At 33.6% G+C, this 19,057-nt stretch overlaps 1 protein-coding gene across 1 annotated transcript; it reads left to right on the top strand.

Annotated features, from left to right (window-relative positions):
• The first annotated feature begins 812 nt into the window (after window positions 1-812).
• Window positions 813-18,586, top strand: LOC127717833 (epidermal growth factor receptor-like). Its single transcript, XM_052223696.1, has 6 exons — window positions 813-869; window positions 11,662-11,751; window positions 13,091-13,199; window positions 16,076-16,240; window positions 16,953-17,155; window positions 18,004-18,586. Exons 2-6 carry the CDS (start codon window positions 11,694-11,696, stop codon window positions 18,135-18,137), a joined length of 669 nt encoding a protein of 222 aa, XP_052079656.1. The 5' UTR covers window positions 813-869; window positions 11,662-11,693; the 3' UTR covers window positions 18,138-18,586.
• Window positions 18,587-19,057: the final 471 nt, after the last annotated feature.

Below are 19,057 nucleotides of genomic sequence, written 5' to 3'. Positions count from 1 at the left end.
TATTCTCTATAGGTTTTGTCTTTTAACAAAGACTTTTTCGGTAAAAATACAGGAGATATTTAATTTGACTTTTGACTTTTGTCTTATGTATTTTATTGTTTTGTGGCAGTACAGAATGTATCACCTTTTTACCTTAGTGGTTCAACTATTGGCTTGTACCTCTGTAGTCTGTTTTTAAAACCACATGACATTATGTATTTAGTAGTTTGTTTCAACAACCACTTTTGCATTACAATTATTTAGTAATTTATACTAATAAGTAGAAATGTTCTGCCATAAATATTTTTATCTAAAGTGCATGTACTATAAACGATTTCGAGAAGAAAAGACAACTTTTTATACAGCTGATATTGATTGTTCATTTTTTTTCATTACAGACTTATCTACATTATTTAGATGTCAATTTTTATTACATTGATTGCTTTTTAAAAACTTGTTGCGGTTAATGCAATCAATAATAGTACACGAACCTATTTCTTTTGACAACGATTGTTAATTCAATTAATATTTTACAAATGTGAAATTTTGGTGTCAATCCACAGACATTTCGATTGTACGAAAGTAAAATTAATCAGAATTAAGGTCTGAAGTTGAAAGCGTACAATATTTTACTTTCAAATTAGCAAAATTAATTTAATTTTGTCACAATCAGACTAAAACCTTTGTATACCAGACGCCTACATTTACAGACACAGTTTGATTGAAATATTAATTAGTTTGTTTTTCAATAACTACAAAAAGAAAAATAAAGAGCAATATTTTTTATCATATATATTTAAATAAAAAGAGACATTTCCTCGAGTAGACAAATATATATTCATACAACTCATTGTAGTGTGGTCATAGGAAATAGAATTTTAAGCTTTCAAGTAAGTACTAGTAATAGTGCGATTTCTAAAATGAATAATTAGAAAAAAGTAAACTTATTTTTTATTGACAAAATATGGAAACCAGTTCACAGAAACCCATCATAGATACCAGGATTAAAATTTTGTACGCAAAACGCGCGTTTCGTCTACGAAAGACTCACCAGTGACACTTGAATCAAAAACGTTAAAAAGGCCAACGTATACTTTTCTGGAGAATATTTATACTATTTGAAACTTGTTTACTACATTCATCTAACATAAAAGGTATGTGGAGTAAATACAATTTGTTCAGTAAATTTTAATCTGATTTCGCGCTTTTGATTGGTTACGGATTTAATTTTTTTTCCAACAGACAAAAATTCCGACGTTCGTTTTAGTCGACTTGTTAAAACAAATAGGCCGATTTTTTTCCATATTTCATTGTCATCAAAATTTCTAAGTGACATGTTTGTAAAGACATTGGCAATTACAATGTTTATCTTAACCTGGTATCTTTGCTGAGTTTTTATATTTGTTTAAATATGGGATAAACACTTTACTACAGACTTGTTTTTATTTTTGATAACCTGTTATATTGCTTCGATGATCTATCGTTTTTAAAATAATTTTGATGCTTTTCCCCTCATTTTACAAATATCTTTTACGGGTTTTTATTTCTCCAAAATTTAACAGTGATTGTTCTGAATTAATTTAAACCTATCCATAAAATGCTTGCGGGTAAATGATCCGAATTCAGTTTTCAGTTTAAATTTTTGAATATTATTTTCATACGAGTGTTATAATTTATCAGCAAAATTTGACAATTTAATTAAAGATTACATTATTACCTATTGATTCATCTCTCTGGTTGGCTGTGGTTATTACAAATAGGTATCAACATTTAGGGGGTATTATCAAAGTAAATAAACTATTTAGAAATAAATACGCCGATCAATAAAGGACAGGGATTTTATTTCTCAAACGCATTTTTTTTTTCCAACTATTTAAAGATGGTTTGAATAATACAACATGCACCTGTAAATGTTGTTTTTTCGTGACGTAGGATGCACTACGCACTATCATTTTTCTTTGTCGTGAATTTAATGTATTTCAACTGCTTATCTCGACGCAAGTCCGACAGTAGCGTTAGGTCTGGCGGCTAGTTGTTGCATTGTAAATCATGCCACAACTCTTTATTGTTTTAAACCCTTCACTACAAGTTTAGCAAAGTCATATCTTTCAGTTCAAAATTAACATGTTTAATCTATTTTTCTTGAGTGTGTTTTCCTTAACAAAATTTATTGGAGAAGATCCATAGCATATCTAATCTGGGCCTATAACTTATAAGTAGGTGATAAAACTACTGATATTGTTATAAAATGAAATACCGTTGAACTCTGTCAATTTTTGCGATGTCATAAACTCGTAAGCTGAATGCCATTTTAATTGCGTTGATTTTTATATTAATAAGATAACATTGATCATAGACATATTACGTCCAATTGAGAACTTCCGGTCTTTATCGTACCTACTTAAGGTTATATTATAAACAGGTGTTGTGCGCGTTGAATTTTGCATATTACATACCTGATTATATCAAAGATAACACTACACCTGTCATTTCTTATACCTACATCAAATCCATTGCATCCAAGATTAAGGTGGTACCCAACACCTTGACTAATATTAATTTGGCTCGTTTAATTTTCATAAAATTTTGACAAAATGTTTACTTTGACCCTTTGACAAAAATATAAAAATTTCAAAAAATTTGAACCAACCACTTTATCAGAAAAATTTCATTGGTTATATAGCAGTTTGACAAACACTAATTTTGATCATTGAGAAGCTTAATATTTCCTTAACAATACAACCTAATTAAAACGTTTAGCTGATTTTTACAGAGTTATCTCCCTGTAGTGTTAGGTACCACCTTAACAATCACAATAGAGTATAGGTACCGTTCCCTCAAAGATGTTAATTCCAAACGTCCCGATTGCTCATCTGCATCATCCCCCATACACGTATTGTAATGCTGGACAGGTTATGACCGGGCAATGGGATTGAAAAACCGATCATGTGTACACTCTTTCCTTACAGGAATCTGACAAAGCTCCGGTCTACTTTCTGTTTTAAAGATCTTTTGGGATACTGGCATTGGTTTTGTCGTTATGAAACACACCTTCAAAATTTTAAAGTTTGAAATTTCATTGCCTGATGTTATAATTACAAGAATATAAAGTAGAACAGGGTGTTGTCAGACCGTTGTAAGCAAATCCTAGACACAGTATCTATTTTAAATCAGATTGATGACAGAGTACCTTGACATCGAATAATGAACAACCAAACTACACGAAATATCAAATTACCTATCTTATCTTATGGAATAAATTAACTTTATGTTATTGATGATCCAATTGAGGACTATTCTAGAAATAGTTCTGCGCGAGCTAGATGAACAAAACTGGACACTTTATCTGAATGGATCAGGATTTCTCGGTTATGCATTCAAAAGCGCATTATAAAATACGATAAACCAAGGACACACTGGTTTCTAGCCACTTCCAGTAACCCGTTTTTCAGATGCATTATCCTCTCTTCACATTGTTGTTTCAGTAGACAAAACTTAAATAACTATTTTTGAATGCTTAACAAAAGAACTTGGAATTCAAAGCAAATCGGGGATTCTCACATATACTGGTACAGTCATGATCATCCAAATTAGATGATTATGTATGAAGCAAAACATCTCAAAGACAAAAAAGAAATGGGATCTTGTCAAGTTCATTGCATCACTTTCAGATATATTGATGATGTCTTGTAACTCAAGAACCTATAATACAGTGAGTGCTTGCATCTCATTTTTTGAAGTAAAAATTGAAATTTAGGATACTATCAAACTGATATGCTCTCTTTCTTGATATAGACACAAATAAACGACTTCAAGCTAGAATCTGTGTCAAACGTGATGATTTCAGTTTTCCCATTGTCACCTTCCCATTTCTCATCAGTAATATACCCTCTGTCCTATCGCATAGGCTTTTCATATTCAATTGATACGTTACGCTCGTGCATGTTCGCATTATATGGACTACAGGGATGTGCTCCTGACACGAAAAACTGCTCAAACTTGGTTGTGAAGAAATGTGAATGAAATCGACGGTACATAAGTTTAACGGTCACCATTGTGGACTTGTTGACCGATTTGGTGTGTTTTCTTCTCAATTCAGTAGCGATATGCTTGCACTGATTTTCTGCCTTTTTTCTGAAATGCCTGATTCAATTGATTAGATATTTGATATAAAATGATAGGAAGTTACAGATCGAATTTCAACTTCGTTCTGTAAGAGCGATTTAAACGGAATGGTGTCCCTTTGAAATAAGAAATTGCTTAAAGTTATGTTTTTCCCCACTTTTAATTTAGATCAAAATTTAGATCGAAAAATGTAAAAATAAACTACCATTAATGTACAATAAACACCAAATTCTTAAAAGGACAAAAATACTAAGACAAGAACTAAGACGAGATTCTTTACTTTGTCATATCGACTTCATCAAAATAAGCATAGATCAATATAAAGACATGCGTAATATGTCATTGAAGTCTAATGAATGCAGAACATCGTAGTTTTTAATAACAGGAAAATAAACAACCCTTATTAAATGTAATAAATTCAGAAAAAAATCTCTCGATTTCATATGTACTAAATACTTCCTGGTTGCCAATGCGACAACAATCCACCGCAGATCATAGAATGATGATGTGATTATCTACAGCTCACCGTCCGGTCTTCGATAACTTGCAAAATCCATACCGTATTTAGTTGATAAGCTAGAAAAATCCCACGAGACAACTTATGGCCTGATTGACATCAACTTTTATTAAACGAAAACAACTATGACCCACCGAACCGACGACACCTCTAGACCAACGGCCATTGGCTAAGGACTGATGCAAAGATAATGTTGAGGGGTTAAACATTTTTGTGAGCTCTTAACATTTAGCCTAACCAGAGACAGTGGTGTAACATTACAATATTAAAACAAACTGTAAAAATCATTAAAAAAGAGATTGCTTCATAAGACTAATTAATCCGTACAAAATATCATAAGCAGTCTGAGAAAAACATAACCATGTGTAATGCCAAGCTATAAGTATCGACAGATGATGATTCATAAGTGATTATCGCTGGAAAGAAATATCTGATTAATTATATATTAAATGAATTGAAGTTGAAAACCTCTCTTTGAGTGTCACAGTTTTACGGACGCCACCACGATGTGATTGGCCGTTATGGAATTTCTTTGTCACAGATGGCAACAGAAACATTCTGCTTGAAGTCAGCATCCAGCATTCCTTTTCTATATTTTGACATCGAATGCGACTTGTTATCGATTTTTAATTACTATGTGCAACATGTCTTGTGTCACCAAAAAGAACATCAACTGCTAACCCTTACGGAGTAACAGAGTTCACCCCGATGTTTGACCTGTTTTGTGTCACCAAAGGAACAGCAACTGCTAACCCTTACGGAGTAACTGAGTTCTCCCCCATCTCCCTCCCCTGATTTTTGTTACGGGTTTAATTGTGTTGCTCAAGGTAAAGTTTTCTGTGGAGTGTTTTGTGGACCTGTTTACCTTTGCTTTGCTCTTTTTGACATGTTTTGTGTCACCAAAGGAGCAGCAACTGCTATATATCCCGTTTCAACTAATATTGCAACAGATACAGTTAAATTTTGAAACCTATCGTTGTATCTATTAAAAATAAATTTTGTAAGGTATTTTTTTAGTAATACGTGGATTAGATAATTTTCCTGCTATGCATATAGTAAGTTCACTAAAAGCCCGCAAGACGTCGCTACGTATACATACAATGATATAGTGTACGAGTTGGGAAAAATACTGACCCTGAAAATGGACTTAATTGTTCACAGCTTTTGGTCTTTAAGAGATAGTTTTTTCATTGCCAACGTCATCAAAACTTCTTATCTTTGTATGAAGTAACGTCTCGAAAACAAAAAGCAAATTGACATTATGGAACCATCTCTATTGTTGTAGAAGAGAAGGTACATTTAGGGCCTAAATTAGCCCGGTAAAATAAACGATGATACCATTTTTGGTTGTATTTTGCACCTGCTGAAGAATCCTTTACAAACATATAACAAATCATCTTAGTCATGATTGGTCTTAGCAATTAATCTTTGTATTAAATAGTCTTTAGCTTAAACATGTTAAATAAACATTACACACGAGTCGTATTCTCTGATTTCGATCTATGAGTGGATGACCCATAATTCGCCATTCATTACGTAAAAGCAGTCTATCACTTACAAAAGTTCAGTAACTCATTGTCTGATTCGAATTATGAATCATTGACATATACCAACTATCATATGCCACGAGTCACATGTACATTTGTAAAAATGAAACAATTAGAGAACACAATTACTACACTTTAAAGTGAGGCTTATTATCATTTTGAAAGCATAAATATTTTTTAAATATTCGTGTTGTCTGCTCGATTTGGTCCCTATCCTTATTTAAATGTTTGCCGGATTTTGACAAGTACGCAACGAGAAGGATTTTGCATATATGAAATGTGGACCCTTTTGGAGCTACATATACCACCACTTGTTATGAATAGATTGAATTGTCCAATATTTAGTGTACAGTGTGTTGTGGTCTTTCCGTTTGTTTTGGGTGGTCGACACATGTGTCTCGTTGTTTTGTTTTAAGGGCATACGATACAGTTTTGATCAAACGGTGATTTCTTTATGAAAGTTTGCATGCAGCTATTTTTCACCTAGTTAATTCAAATATGTAATAAACAATATAGTTTTTACCTTCATGAGCTCAAGGCCGTAACTACCATTGAGGCAAGTGAGGCAATTGCATCACTAAAATTTCGACACTGAATTTTTTTTTTGGTGTATTTGTTTATGGTAATTAAATACGAAATATAGTCATTTGTTTTTTTCTGTCTCAACCTTAATTTCTTCTATAACTTGAGTCACATCGTTCCTTTTAAATTGTTCTTCCCGGATATAAATCAGCATCTCACCGGGTTTCTCGATTACATTAACCTAGTAACGGTAATCATCATGGATCTCTGGTTAAAAACAGGCTCTTGCAGAAAAAGGAAAAGCGATACTGAAGGGAGGAAGGAATTTTTTATTATAGTTCTAGTAAACTAACTGATGTTGTTTGTGATCATAACAAGTGTTAATTAAGAGTTTGAGTATTGAATATATTTTCATTGGAACTAATCCAAAAACTATAAATAGACTGACAAATCAAGTACATGGACACCCGCACGGGAGCAGTCCTGTCTGCATATTCATTTCCCCGTTTCCCCCAACTTTATTCATTCTCTTTACAGATAAACAAAATATAAATGATATGAAACCTGCATGGATTAGTTTTTATCTATGTTTCTTTTACTTTAAAATTTTTAAGAACATCCCGTAATCCAATTTTGACATTATTGAAGGACGGTAGGACCTTTAAAACGGGATTTCATGTTTTCTAAGTCGGGATTACGGAATTTCGTGTCTTTTAATTCGGGATTTCGGGATCGGACCCCCTCCTACCCCCCTCATTATTCGATTCTCGATCTAAAATATCAGTGACGAGTGTTTGCTGTGAACGTTCTTTTTCTGCCCTGAGACGACTGAAAACTTGGGAAAGATCATGCATGAGTGCCGAGAGATTATGCAGTCTTGCCATGCTCCATGTTCATCGCGATAAGGATGTCAGCAGAACAATTATTCTGAAACGATTTGACGAAACCAGCAATAGAAAAATTGGCAAACTCAAATTTGAATAACAATTACTTCTGAGTCGATGTTTGTTCTGTGTTATGGCGGCAGACTCAAATTGATATTTGGATGTTTATCTGACATATAAATTTAGATAAAGTTGTTAAAATTTGGTGTTTGTACACGTCTTAAAATATGAAAAATATATAAAAAGTGTCCAAAAATAAAAACGATGTCAAGCTCTCTGTAAATGCCCAGAATGCAGGACTTTACACCATCTATCTCAGACCCCCTGCCAAAATTTTTCGCCTCGCTTCGCTCGGCTCAATTCTGCCTCACTAAAATAATATGCCTAGTTACGGCCTTGTGACAGAGCTACTTTCAGAGATAAACGGGGTCGAAATTTTAGACATTTACTGGAATTAAATTTGTGTTACAATTCTTTGGAAATAATTAAGTTTTATCACATTTTCACAATTTTAGTCAAAAAGCGTCATTCTTTGCTGTATATTTATCTAATTTAAAAAAAATTTCATCGGTGATTTGTTCATGAAAATTGGCAAAAATAATCTTCATACATAATCAAGCCAAATGTCATTTTTAAAAAAGGGGTCCATGAACTCGATTTCAAGTTGAATCAGTCTGAATGATAAAAGTCAGTGGAAAATGCAACTTCTCTCGATATGTCACAGTTTGACGTCGCGAAAAATCACATTTTGCGATAGCGACGTTATTACCTCCCCTGTAACTGTATCGTATGCCCTATACATTAACGGTACCAATTTTAATGACCAGCAGCCGGTTGTACGAACGTGGCATTAGCCTAATGGGTCATTAAGTCTTCATTAAGCCTTTATGATGCATTAGGCTAATGAAGACTTAATGACTCATTAGACTAATGACACGTTCGTACAACCGGCTGCAGGTGCGCATTTCGACAATTGATGTCTCGACATTGATGTTGAGGCTGAAATATCTCAAATTTCAAAACCCAATAAAAACGTTGAAGAGCTGATCAAACCTAAAAGGACCAAAGTATAGCCAAATCAGGACATGGAATCAAAGTTGACTCATTCGTATGCTGCGTGCTCTGAGGGTTCGAATGTCTGAACCTCCATTGACACAGTTAATTGTATATCTTACCAGTGACTATTGGTTCCAGAAAATGTTGATATTGGTGAATTGATTAAGTTCACTAGTACTTATTGTTAGTCATGATAATATTTAAAGCAATTGTCGTTTTCATAAGACTAAAAAGATTAATTAAAATAAATTTTAAGAAAAGATGTTTCTCATTTCAAGATTTTCGTCTGTTGTGTAACATTCTTTAATAAAAGAGAAATTGATTATCTATCAGTTGCAGGGTTTTACTTGCAAACAAGATATTTAATAACATATCCTTTCAAACAGATTACTGTCGCCTACATTTACAAGAGAATGCTCTAAACTAAATGTAATCATCAGATAAAAAATTCAGTCAAATGTAGAATAATGAAAAACAAGAAATCTAAAATATCAAAATTGAAAGAAGTAATTTTAATTGACATATGCTTTTCGTTCCTCTTGTCAGTTGGTTTGTATGACTCTCAATTAAATATAGTCGATGCTAGAATTATTGACTAATGTATAGTATTTTGAATTTGAGTATGTACTGCATACACTATCATTTATTAATTTAAAATATTCCTTCCTGGTCACTTAATTAATAGTAAATTAGATATAGGATATCATCGGGGGCTATTCATATCTTTCTATGGCGGAAATATAAGTTAGATATAAGGGGACGCTCATTTAATTGTTTAGGTCCCGAAAGGAGGGGCGGGTTCTCGAACGGAATATTCATTTTCATCTGTTGCTAGTCAGGTAAAACAAATAGCGTCATTCGGTTTATGGAGGACTCAGTCAGTTGATGTACATCAGTTTGGAGTTACAAACTAAGGAAAGAATTCCGTTGATTTAGTGGTTACAGGTCGATCCGTTTCGAGTAATCAATTATCAAAAATGCAATGAGTTTTTAAGTACATATATATATAGCCTTGGGTATCTAGGTACCAGCTGCTCAGAAACTTGGCAGATTTAAATAACAAAATTTTATTGTAAATAATCAGTTGATAGATCGTGTAATTCTACTAAAACTAAAGTTTCAACTATCTCAGGTAAGATTGCTCAGTATTAACCATGCTATTTTTGGTTGTTCTGTTAAATTTCGTTTTGGCTTTGGTACGTGTTCTTAAATAATTAATAATTTGACCCCAAACGTTTTGTGTCAAACACACGTCTGGCTGATTTAAGTTATTGTAGATACTAATTAAACTTGATAACCATTGATATATCAATTAATGCGTGAATAGCAGAGGAGAACGGGAATGTTGATTGACAGTACAGTATATAGACAGATATAAGTTAAAAGTCTACTTTGTAAAGTCATACATTCATTTCTAGAATCACGCAGAACAGTGGTAAAAGGTTAACTATTTTCATAATTTTTTTCTGAAAAAATTAAAAACCCAAATTAATTAGTTTGTTTTTTAAATATGATAATTAATTATAGTTTCGGATCAATTTTAAACAAAGCTCTTATTTTGAAATTAGAGTGGTCGCCTCTGAAAACCTGCAGACTAGGTCACTAAATGCAATTTCATTGAAGCCCAAAAGAAAATAACCCTAAATGCAGATAGTAATAATATTCTTGCATATCAAAGGTATGTTCAAGAAAAAAACAGATCAAGTTTTAAGTAACTTACTCATCTGATCAGCGGACCAGTGTTCATTAACATGCAGAATTCTTAAAAACAACATTAGATCAAGTTTCAGTAATTACTTTTAAAAGAGAGGCGAAAGATACCAAATGAATATTCAAACTCATATATAAGTCGAAATAAACTGACAAAGTCATAGCTAAAAAATTAAGAAACAGACAAACAGACAAACAACAGTACACAAAACACAACATAGAAAACTAAAGACTGAGCAACACGAACCCCACAAAAACTGGGGGTGATTTCAGATGTTCCGCAAGGGTAAGCAGATCCTGCTTTAAATGTTACATCTGGTAACTTTTGGTAATAACAAGATTTCTTTGGTATCAACACAATATCGTCCAGAAAAAAAAACAGATAAAAAGATGCCTTTTTAACATTGATAATGAGTTGTTATGAAATACACGATTACGTAACGTGTTTCGTTAGTTTTATCTTTTACGCCCGAAATTTAACACATTGGGTTGTTATAGTGACACATAAACTGCTAACATTTTTTTCCACACCTGATAATGAAATGATTAGTAAAAGAGTACAATGTATGATTTGATTTTGATTTTTGGTGTTTTAACGCCACTTTTAAGCACCGCTTTTGGGCTATTTCGTGGCGGCCATTTTTTATTGGTGGAGGAAGCCGGAGTGCCCGGAGAAAACCACCGACCTTCGATAGGAAAACTGACAATCCTAGTCAATTAAGATTGGAGTCAAGTGCACACGCACGAGCGGGGTTCGAACTCACAACCTCAGTGTTGACTGGCTAGTGATTACAGTAGTAACTACTTAAACCACTCGGCCACCGAGGCCCTAGTACAATGTATGTATAATGATTTTAACTTCCAAATGAATCTTTTGATAAAACCAGTACATTGTACCAACGTTCTCTTACTACTCGGATCAACCGACTTTTTACTATGTAACTCCATACAAATGTCTATCAACGGATTATGTCCTCCATCGATAAACGAAAAAACGCCCTTGAACATGACTTGCTTTTAATTCCAAACCCACAAGGAATTGTCTCAGCAAGTGACAAACGTCCTCCGTATATTTTTTTTATCATAAAATATAACTACAAATAGCAAATCGTGTAAGCCTCTAATAATCACACACATATTTGATCCTATTATCTGTGATACCTAGCGAGACTTGACGCCAATGACATGACTTCCAAGGAAATATGAACTTTCAAAGAAGAAAAAGAAATAATACCAGTAGAATTATATTTCAATCCGTCATAATTTTGTAGTTATAAAACCTTACGTCTGTTTAACAAAAGTTCATCATCCAATTTTCTAGATTGTAATAGTTCGTAGTTTGTAGTAACTGTGATGATTCGATTGGTGATTGCTGTTTTAATGCTAGGAAGTGGACAAGGACACGCTAAAGGTCAGTACTATTGTATGTCTAAATTATAGATTGAAATATAAATGTGTATATGGGATAAACATCAATCATGGAATCATTTATGATAACCTGTATTTGAGTTTGAATAGACCATATTTTTGGAAAAAAAAGGACCAACCCATGATCGCGACAGACTTCAGCAAATTATTTCGGTTTTTACCGTATACAAATTAACAGTGGTGTTCTGTTATCGGGTGTGAGAACGTTACTGATTAACTGTTATAGCTGAGCTAAGGGATCGAGAGTACTCAAATTTTGGCTCCAACCATGTGAAACAAGATAATGGCTGCATTGCTTGACATCGGTAGGCTGGAGCGTCTGTCCTTTATCTATCAGTCAATTACGAGATTAAATCTATCAAACTTATAGAAAAATTTTAAAAAAAATACTAAACAAAGTATCCTATGAAATTGTTCATTGACTGAGAAAAAAATAATATGATTTTCCATGATTCAATGTACATTCTCTAACTCAGTTTTCCTGCAAATGCATGAAATATTTGCAACTGGACGTTACGCCAAAAATCAATCGATTAGTCAAACTCTCAAAATTATAGTCTAATACTGTTACCTATATTAAAAAATGATAAATAGTTACAAAGATACTTTGTTTTGTGATTTTATAGGAGAATGTATTCACGGTTAGTTTTCCATTTTCCAAATTGCATGTCCTAATGCGTGTTTGTGTAAGTATCCTCCGTGAAATTAGTATTAAACATTCAAAAGTTAACTAAATGTCAAACGATTTTTGAGGACGATTATAATATATTAAAAGATCATTATCCGGGTTCTCCACTGAGCATGACCTTTACTTCGGACATCTTCTTCATATATTCATTTACTATTGATATAACGGAAAAATATTTAAACATTTCAGCATATACATGTATATTGTATGTGGTGTTAGCAACTGGAATCATGCTCATAGGATTCTGGCAATTATTTCAGGGGAAATTTGAAGGGAAATTACCTTAATTAGGGCCCCGCCTAGTGGCGGGTCGCCCTATAGTGATCAGTCTGTCCGTCCGTAACAAATTGGGTCCGCTCTGCATCTAGAGAACCGTTATAATTTCATACTTTATACTTGACAGGTATATTAACCAATACCAGAGGGTGTGTCATAATGTTTGTACAACTTCCTAGGTCAAAGTTCAAGGTCAGGTTAGCGGGGCCATCTCAATGATGTCTAGTTTACTCAGATTTATAGATACAGATGGAACATGTGTAAAACTTTATAATTTCCAGAATATACTATTTTTTTTAATTTTTTTTTTAGTAGACTCGACACATTTGACTTTATTGTATCCTTATTCGTATTTCAGAATGTAGAACTAATAATATAGACTATATCAATAACTCAAACCTTGTCAAACTGACTGGCTGTACAAAAATCATCGGGAACCTCAACATTGTAGAAGCTACATTTGAGGGGTAAGTACTGTCTCCTACGTTTACGTAGTAGAAGCTACATTTGAAGGGTAAGTACTGTCTCCTACGTTTACGTTGTAGAAGCTACATTTAAGGGGTAAGTACTGTCTCCTACGTTTACGTTATAGAAGCTAAATTTAAGGGGTAAGTACTGTCTCCTTCGTTTACGTTGTAGAAGCTACATTTGTAGGGTAAGTACTGTCTCCTACGTTTACGTTGTAGAAGCTACATTTGAGGGGTAAGTACTGTCTTCTACGTTTACGTTGTAGAAGCTACATTTGAAGGGTAAGTACTGTCTCCTTTGTTTACGTTGTAGAAGCTACATTTGAAGGGTGAGTACTGTTTCCTTTGTTTACCTTGTAGAGGCTACATTTGAAAAGTAAGTACTGTCTCCTTTGTTTACGTTGCAGAAGCTACATTTGAAGGGTAAGTACTGTCTCCTTTGTTTACGTTGTAGAAGCTACATCTGAAGGGTAAGTAATGTCCACTTTGTTTACGTTGTAGAAGCTACATTTGAAGGGTAAGTACTGTCTACTTTGTTTACGTTGTAGAAGCTACATTTGAAGGGTAAGTACTGTCTACTTTGATTACGTTGTAGATGCTACATTTGAAGGGTAAGTACTGTCTCTTTTGTTTACGTTGTAGAAGCTACATTTGAGGGGTTAGTACTGTCTCCTACGTTTACGTTGTAGAAGCTACATTTGAAGGGTAAGTACTGTCTACTTTGTTTACGTTGTAGAAGCTACATTTGAAGGGTAAGTAGTCTCCCTTGTTTACGTTGTAGAAGCTACATTTGAAGGGTAAGTACTGTCGCCTGTGTTTACGTTGTAGAGGCTACATTTGAAGGGCAAGTACTGTCTCTCTTGTTTACGTTGTAGAAGCTATATTTGAAGGGTAAGTACTGTCTCCTTTGTTTGAAAGGTAAGTACTATCTCCTTCGTTTGACTGTGTAAGTACTGCTTTCTTCGTTTGACTTGGTAAGTATTGTCTCTTGTTTGACAGGGTAAGTACTGTCTCCTTCTTTGACCAGATACGGACTGTCTCCTTTGTTTGAAGGGTAAGTATTGTCTCCTTTGTTTGACCGAGTACGTATTGTCTCTTTTGTTTGACTGGATAAGTTCTGTCTCCTTGGTTTTACCGGGTAAGTACTGTCTCCTTCGTTTGATTTGGCCAGTAATGTCTTCTTCGTTTAACCAAAAAAGTACTGTATCCTTCGTTTAACTTCGTAAGTATTGTCTCCTTTGTTTGACTGGGTAACTTCTGTCTCCTTTGTTTGTTTAACACATTGGGTTGTTATAGTGACACATAAACTGCTAACATTTTTTTCCACACCTGATAATGAAATGATTAGTAAAAGAGTACAATGTATGATTTGATTCTGATTTTTGGTGTTTTAACGCCACTTTTAAGCACCGCTTTTGGGCTATTTCGTGGCGGCCATTTTTTATTGGTGGAGGAAGCCGGAGTGCCCGGAGAAAACCACCGACCTTCGATAGGAAAACTGACAATCCTAGTCAATTAAGATTGGAGTCAAGTACACACGCATGAGCGGGGTTCGAACTCACAACCTCAGTGTTGACTGGCTAGTGATTACATTAGTAACTACTTAAACCACTGTTTGACTGGGTAACTTCTGTCTCCTTTGTTTGACTGGGTGAGCACTGTCTCATTTCTTTGACTAAGTAAGTACTGTTTCCTTCAATTGACTGGGTACATACTGTCCCCTTCGTTTGACTAGGTAAGTACTGTCTCCTTCTTTCAACTTGGTAAGTACTGTACGTCTCCGTCATTTGACTTCGTAAGTACTGTCTCTTCCATTCGACTTCATAATTACTGTCTGGGTAAGAACTATATTCTTCGTTTGACTTGGTAAATTTTGTCTCCTTCGTTTGACGTGGTAAGTTTTGTCTCCTTCATTTGACTTCCAGTACTCATCTGTGTCCTTCGTTTGATTGGATAAGTACTGTCTCCTTTGACTTGGTAAGTACGGTCTCCTTCGTTTGTCAGGATAAGTAGTGTCTCTTTCGTTTGACTTCGTAAGTACGGCTAAGTGAAACCGGTATTAAGTAATCGTACAGTAGATATTCTAAAGCTCGAAATTTTCTTGAATGACAACAAGAACTTCTCAAATGGAATATGTTCGAATATATATAAGCAGATGTGGTATTATTGCCAATTAGACAACTATCCATTAAAGATCAAAAGACAAATTTGCGAATAATTAGAGGTCACAGAACTGAATCAAGGGTTCTTAACAATTAATAGTTGACGTCCTCTCATTTAGTTTTATGGAAACCATTATAGATTGGTTAACCGTTTATTGATCATACCTTTGTCACCTTCACACCGTTCATTTTCTCTTTGTCATCCTGGAGCCTTTTAGAGATTACAATACGGTATGGGTTTTGATTTTTGTTAAAGACCATACTGTTACCTGTAATGAATTATTATTCGCACCTTTGTCTTTTGATCTTCAAAGGAAAGTTGTCTCATTGGCATTCATACCACGTCTGCTTTTTTTTTATACGGATATATATTCCATTTGTCGTAGCCACCAAAAGCACATAGACTTTTAACTCACTTTGTCTCAGGAAGATTTTACTTAAAACCAAACCAGGCCACGGTTGATGTAGGGAAACTGACTGTAATACCATGAAAACGAATGCATTGAGATCTTTTTTAAACCTGAGTACAGGTTAAAACAGTTAATGAAATTTAAAGTGAAGTATGATGCATGCAGTCTCACACATCAAAACCCCCAAACATAAGACCTCCAGTATGGGAACTAGATGACGTTTGTGTTGTTGTTATTAAGATTCATTCCATCTATTTTTGTTTTGCTTTTTTGAGAAATTTATGTTTTTTTTCATCTATTGCAGAGATCCCTATTTGAATATTCCTGCATTACATCCTTACCAGTTAAACGTCTTTAAATCAGTAAAGCAAATCACTGGTGTTGTAATAGTGCAGGGAAAACATAAAGACTTCAAAGACTTGTCTTTTCTTGGAAATCTTACCACTATCTATGGAAGAGGGGCTAAAAGGTATGTAAAAAGGGAGGGGATACAAGGGGGCAATCAAAACCATAATGACCAAAACGAAAATCGACTAAAACTTATACAACAGTTACATGCTTTAGTATTGCCATTTTAATTTTTTTTTAAATGCGTTATACTAACAAAACTGATTTAAGAAAGACATCTCTCTGTACCAACAGTTTTATAGTACTCTAAATGTATATTTGGAAGGTACCATTTTCGCGTGCTTTATTTATTATCATTTAGTTTGGCAAAATGAATAATACGTTAACAGTATATATCTGTTACACACAAGCATTCGTGCTATTTTGTTGTTATGCATTAATCATGTAAGGTATATTTACAGTATTATTTACGATTTTTACTGATTCACAAGGCAGGGCCAGTTGTAATTGGATTTTGAATCAACTAGGGTTTCCGACGGAAAATCTAGCATTTAATTTTGGGTGTATGGCGGGTGGACGGCACCAGCTATTTTTTTTAGCATGAAAAACGTTCAACCAATGCTTTTTAAATTTTAATACTGATGGTAACTGATGAAAAGATTGAGGTTAATTTCGTCTCCTTATTCATCTTGACAATTTATAGAAAAGCCATTGTCATATGAAATCAAATGAAACCATAACACAAATTGTAAATGTCATGACAGCTTTTAATGTTTGTTTGCATGCATATAAACAAAAATGCAATCTAACAATGGATGACTATCTACTTGCAGGTACCAAGGGGCTGCTCTGTCTGTTGCTTACTCATCAATAGAGGCGTTGGATCTGACTTCATTGAAGAGGATCAGAAACGGAAATGTCGTAATAGCCTTCAATGATAAACTTTGCTATGTTGATACTGTTAAATTTACGAATCTATTCCGAAGAAAGGAACAACAGGCTAAAGTGGCGAAGAACAGATCAAACCTTGAATGTGGTAAGATTATTCTGCATTCAGAAGCAAGTTCAATATGGGTTATAATTTTTAAAAAGGCGCACACAAAATCATAGGCATTGCATAACTCAAATTAAAAAAAAATAGTATTAATTTTGGTGTACGAACACAGAAATTACCAATACACTTTTCAATAACAAAGAAAAATGGACAATAAAACGTTGTGATGGTTCATCAACGTTCTACACAGTGGATGTTCGAACAATGCACAGACTTGAAATTAATTTATTATCATTTTGGTGTACTAAAAAAAAAATTACATCACACCGTATATGATGTGGTGGCGAATTGTCTAATATGTTCCGTCTATGCGCGCTGGTACAATCGGAGTGAACGTGTGGTGATGACTGTAATGATTGCTTTGTACAAGGAGGGTTAAAGTTACTGTTACAGTAGTGATTTAATATATAAAAAGAAGTTCGCCCAATTATCATAAGTCTATGATTGAAAAACAACTAAATGTCCAAGAGAGAGAGAGAGAGAAGAAAAAAACAAAAGATAAAACAAAAGTATATACGTCCATAATCACGATTGAAACACAAGTTTAATTACTCAGATTTACATCCGTCCTGAGCAAACAGTCTGCCTTTATATCTGTATCATAGATGACCACGAAAATATTTTATTAGTAAACAGATAATTAAACATGTAGTCTTAAGAGTATGTTGTAACTCTTGGCGTGTGTTGCGAATGCTATATTCAAACAAAACGAATGTATTAATTTGGAATTTAAAAATACTTGTATGACTACGATTAAAAATAAATAGTTAGTACATGTATTGTATTTTGTTTCTTTTCGCCATACATCATTTTTCAAATTGTCATTTCAGAATTAACGGGAAAACACTGCTCCTCAGTCTGTGGTACAAACGGATGTTGGGGACCACGAAGAGAAAACTGTGTAGGGGATATCACTGAGAACAATTTAATCGAGGACTCTTTTAACATTGACGATATTTTGTGAAAACATTACTCGTTTCTTTTTTACTAAGGGTGCAATGTTAAAATTCATGATTTTTGAAATTTTACTTATTTTCTTTTTAATTATTGAATAGCGATTAAAAGATGATATACGATTGTACATACAAGTGTCACAAACAAATGATAATGCATTTCATGTTGTGCAACATTGTATCGTTTAGAAAACGAATGTGTAAGTAATGTAATGTCTATCTTTTGGACAGATTTTGTGATAATATTGGCATATATGCTATGATTACAATCTTGTTTGTTAAATCTGATTCCATTAATGAGCGTCAAGGCTTCAAGAAAGTTTATACGTGTTTAAACAAGCTTCATCGATGACGAGTTTAAATTCCTCACAAAGGTGACATACATTTACTATTTTTTTTTATTGGAATAACAATTTTATCTTGACACTTTTTTTTTTTGAAATAAACATATAACATAATATATCTTTAAAATCTGTTATGAATGATTTCAACACAGTTTGTTGAAGTATTTCGATTACTTACCAAACCGTGAATTATAAATATTTAAGTCTCATTACGTATGACTTGAGTCGTGATGGGATTCTGTAAAACTGCTTATAATATTACGTCAAAAAAAATTTTGAAATGACATTGTATAAAACCTAATATAACAAATGAAATCATGTCGGATTACTATTAGACTGACGATGATTTGTTAATCCTCTGTGCATCACAATTTCTATGTCTGTTGGTTTCAATTAACAACAAAAAGACGGCTTAGTTTAATCTCGAAACTATTTTGACCTTTCCAGCACAGGCGCTTGGGTATATGATACAGATATTTTTTTTTTTTTTGTTTGTTGTTGATTAATATATTCAATTTTCTATATTTATACTACATATCTATCACTACTGCGCATGTCTCACCTAATTTCGAGTGATTTTACCTACT

Source organism: Mytilus californianus, unplaced genomic scaffold (genome assembly GCF_021869535.1).
Source record: "Mytilus californianus isolate M0D057914Y unplaced genomic scaffold, xbMytCali1.0.p SCAF_10, whole genome shotgun sequence".
Classification (NCBI taxonomy): domain Eukaryota; kingdom Metazoa; phylum Mollusca; class Bivalvia; order Mytilida; family Mytilidae; genus Mytilus; species Mytilus californianus.
This window is presented reverse-complemented; position numbering and strand designations above follow the sequence as displayed.

Coding starts and splice junctions, on each gene's coding strand:
- LOC127717833 (XM_052223696.1), top strand. CDS start 11,694: ATGATTCGATTGGTGATTGCTGTTTTAATGCTAGGAAGTGGACAAGGA. Junction 11,752..13,090: donor TGGACAAGGACACGCTAAAG/GTCAGTACTATT, acceptor TTCGTATTTCAG/AATGTAGAACTAATAATATA. Junction 13,200..16,075: donor GTAGAAGCTACATTTGAGGG/GTAAGTACTGTC, acceptor CATCTATTGCAG/AGATCCCTATTTGAATATTC.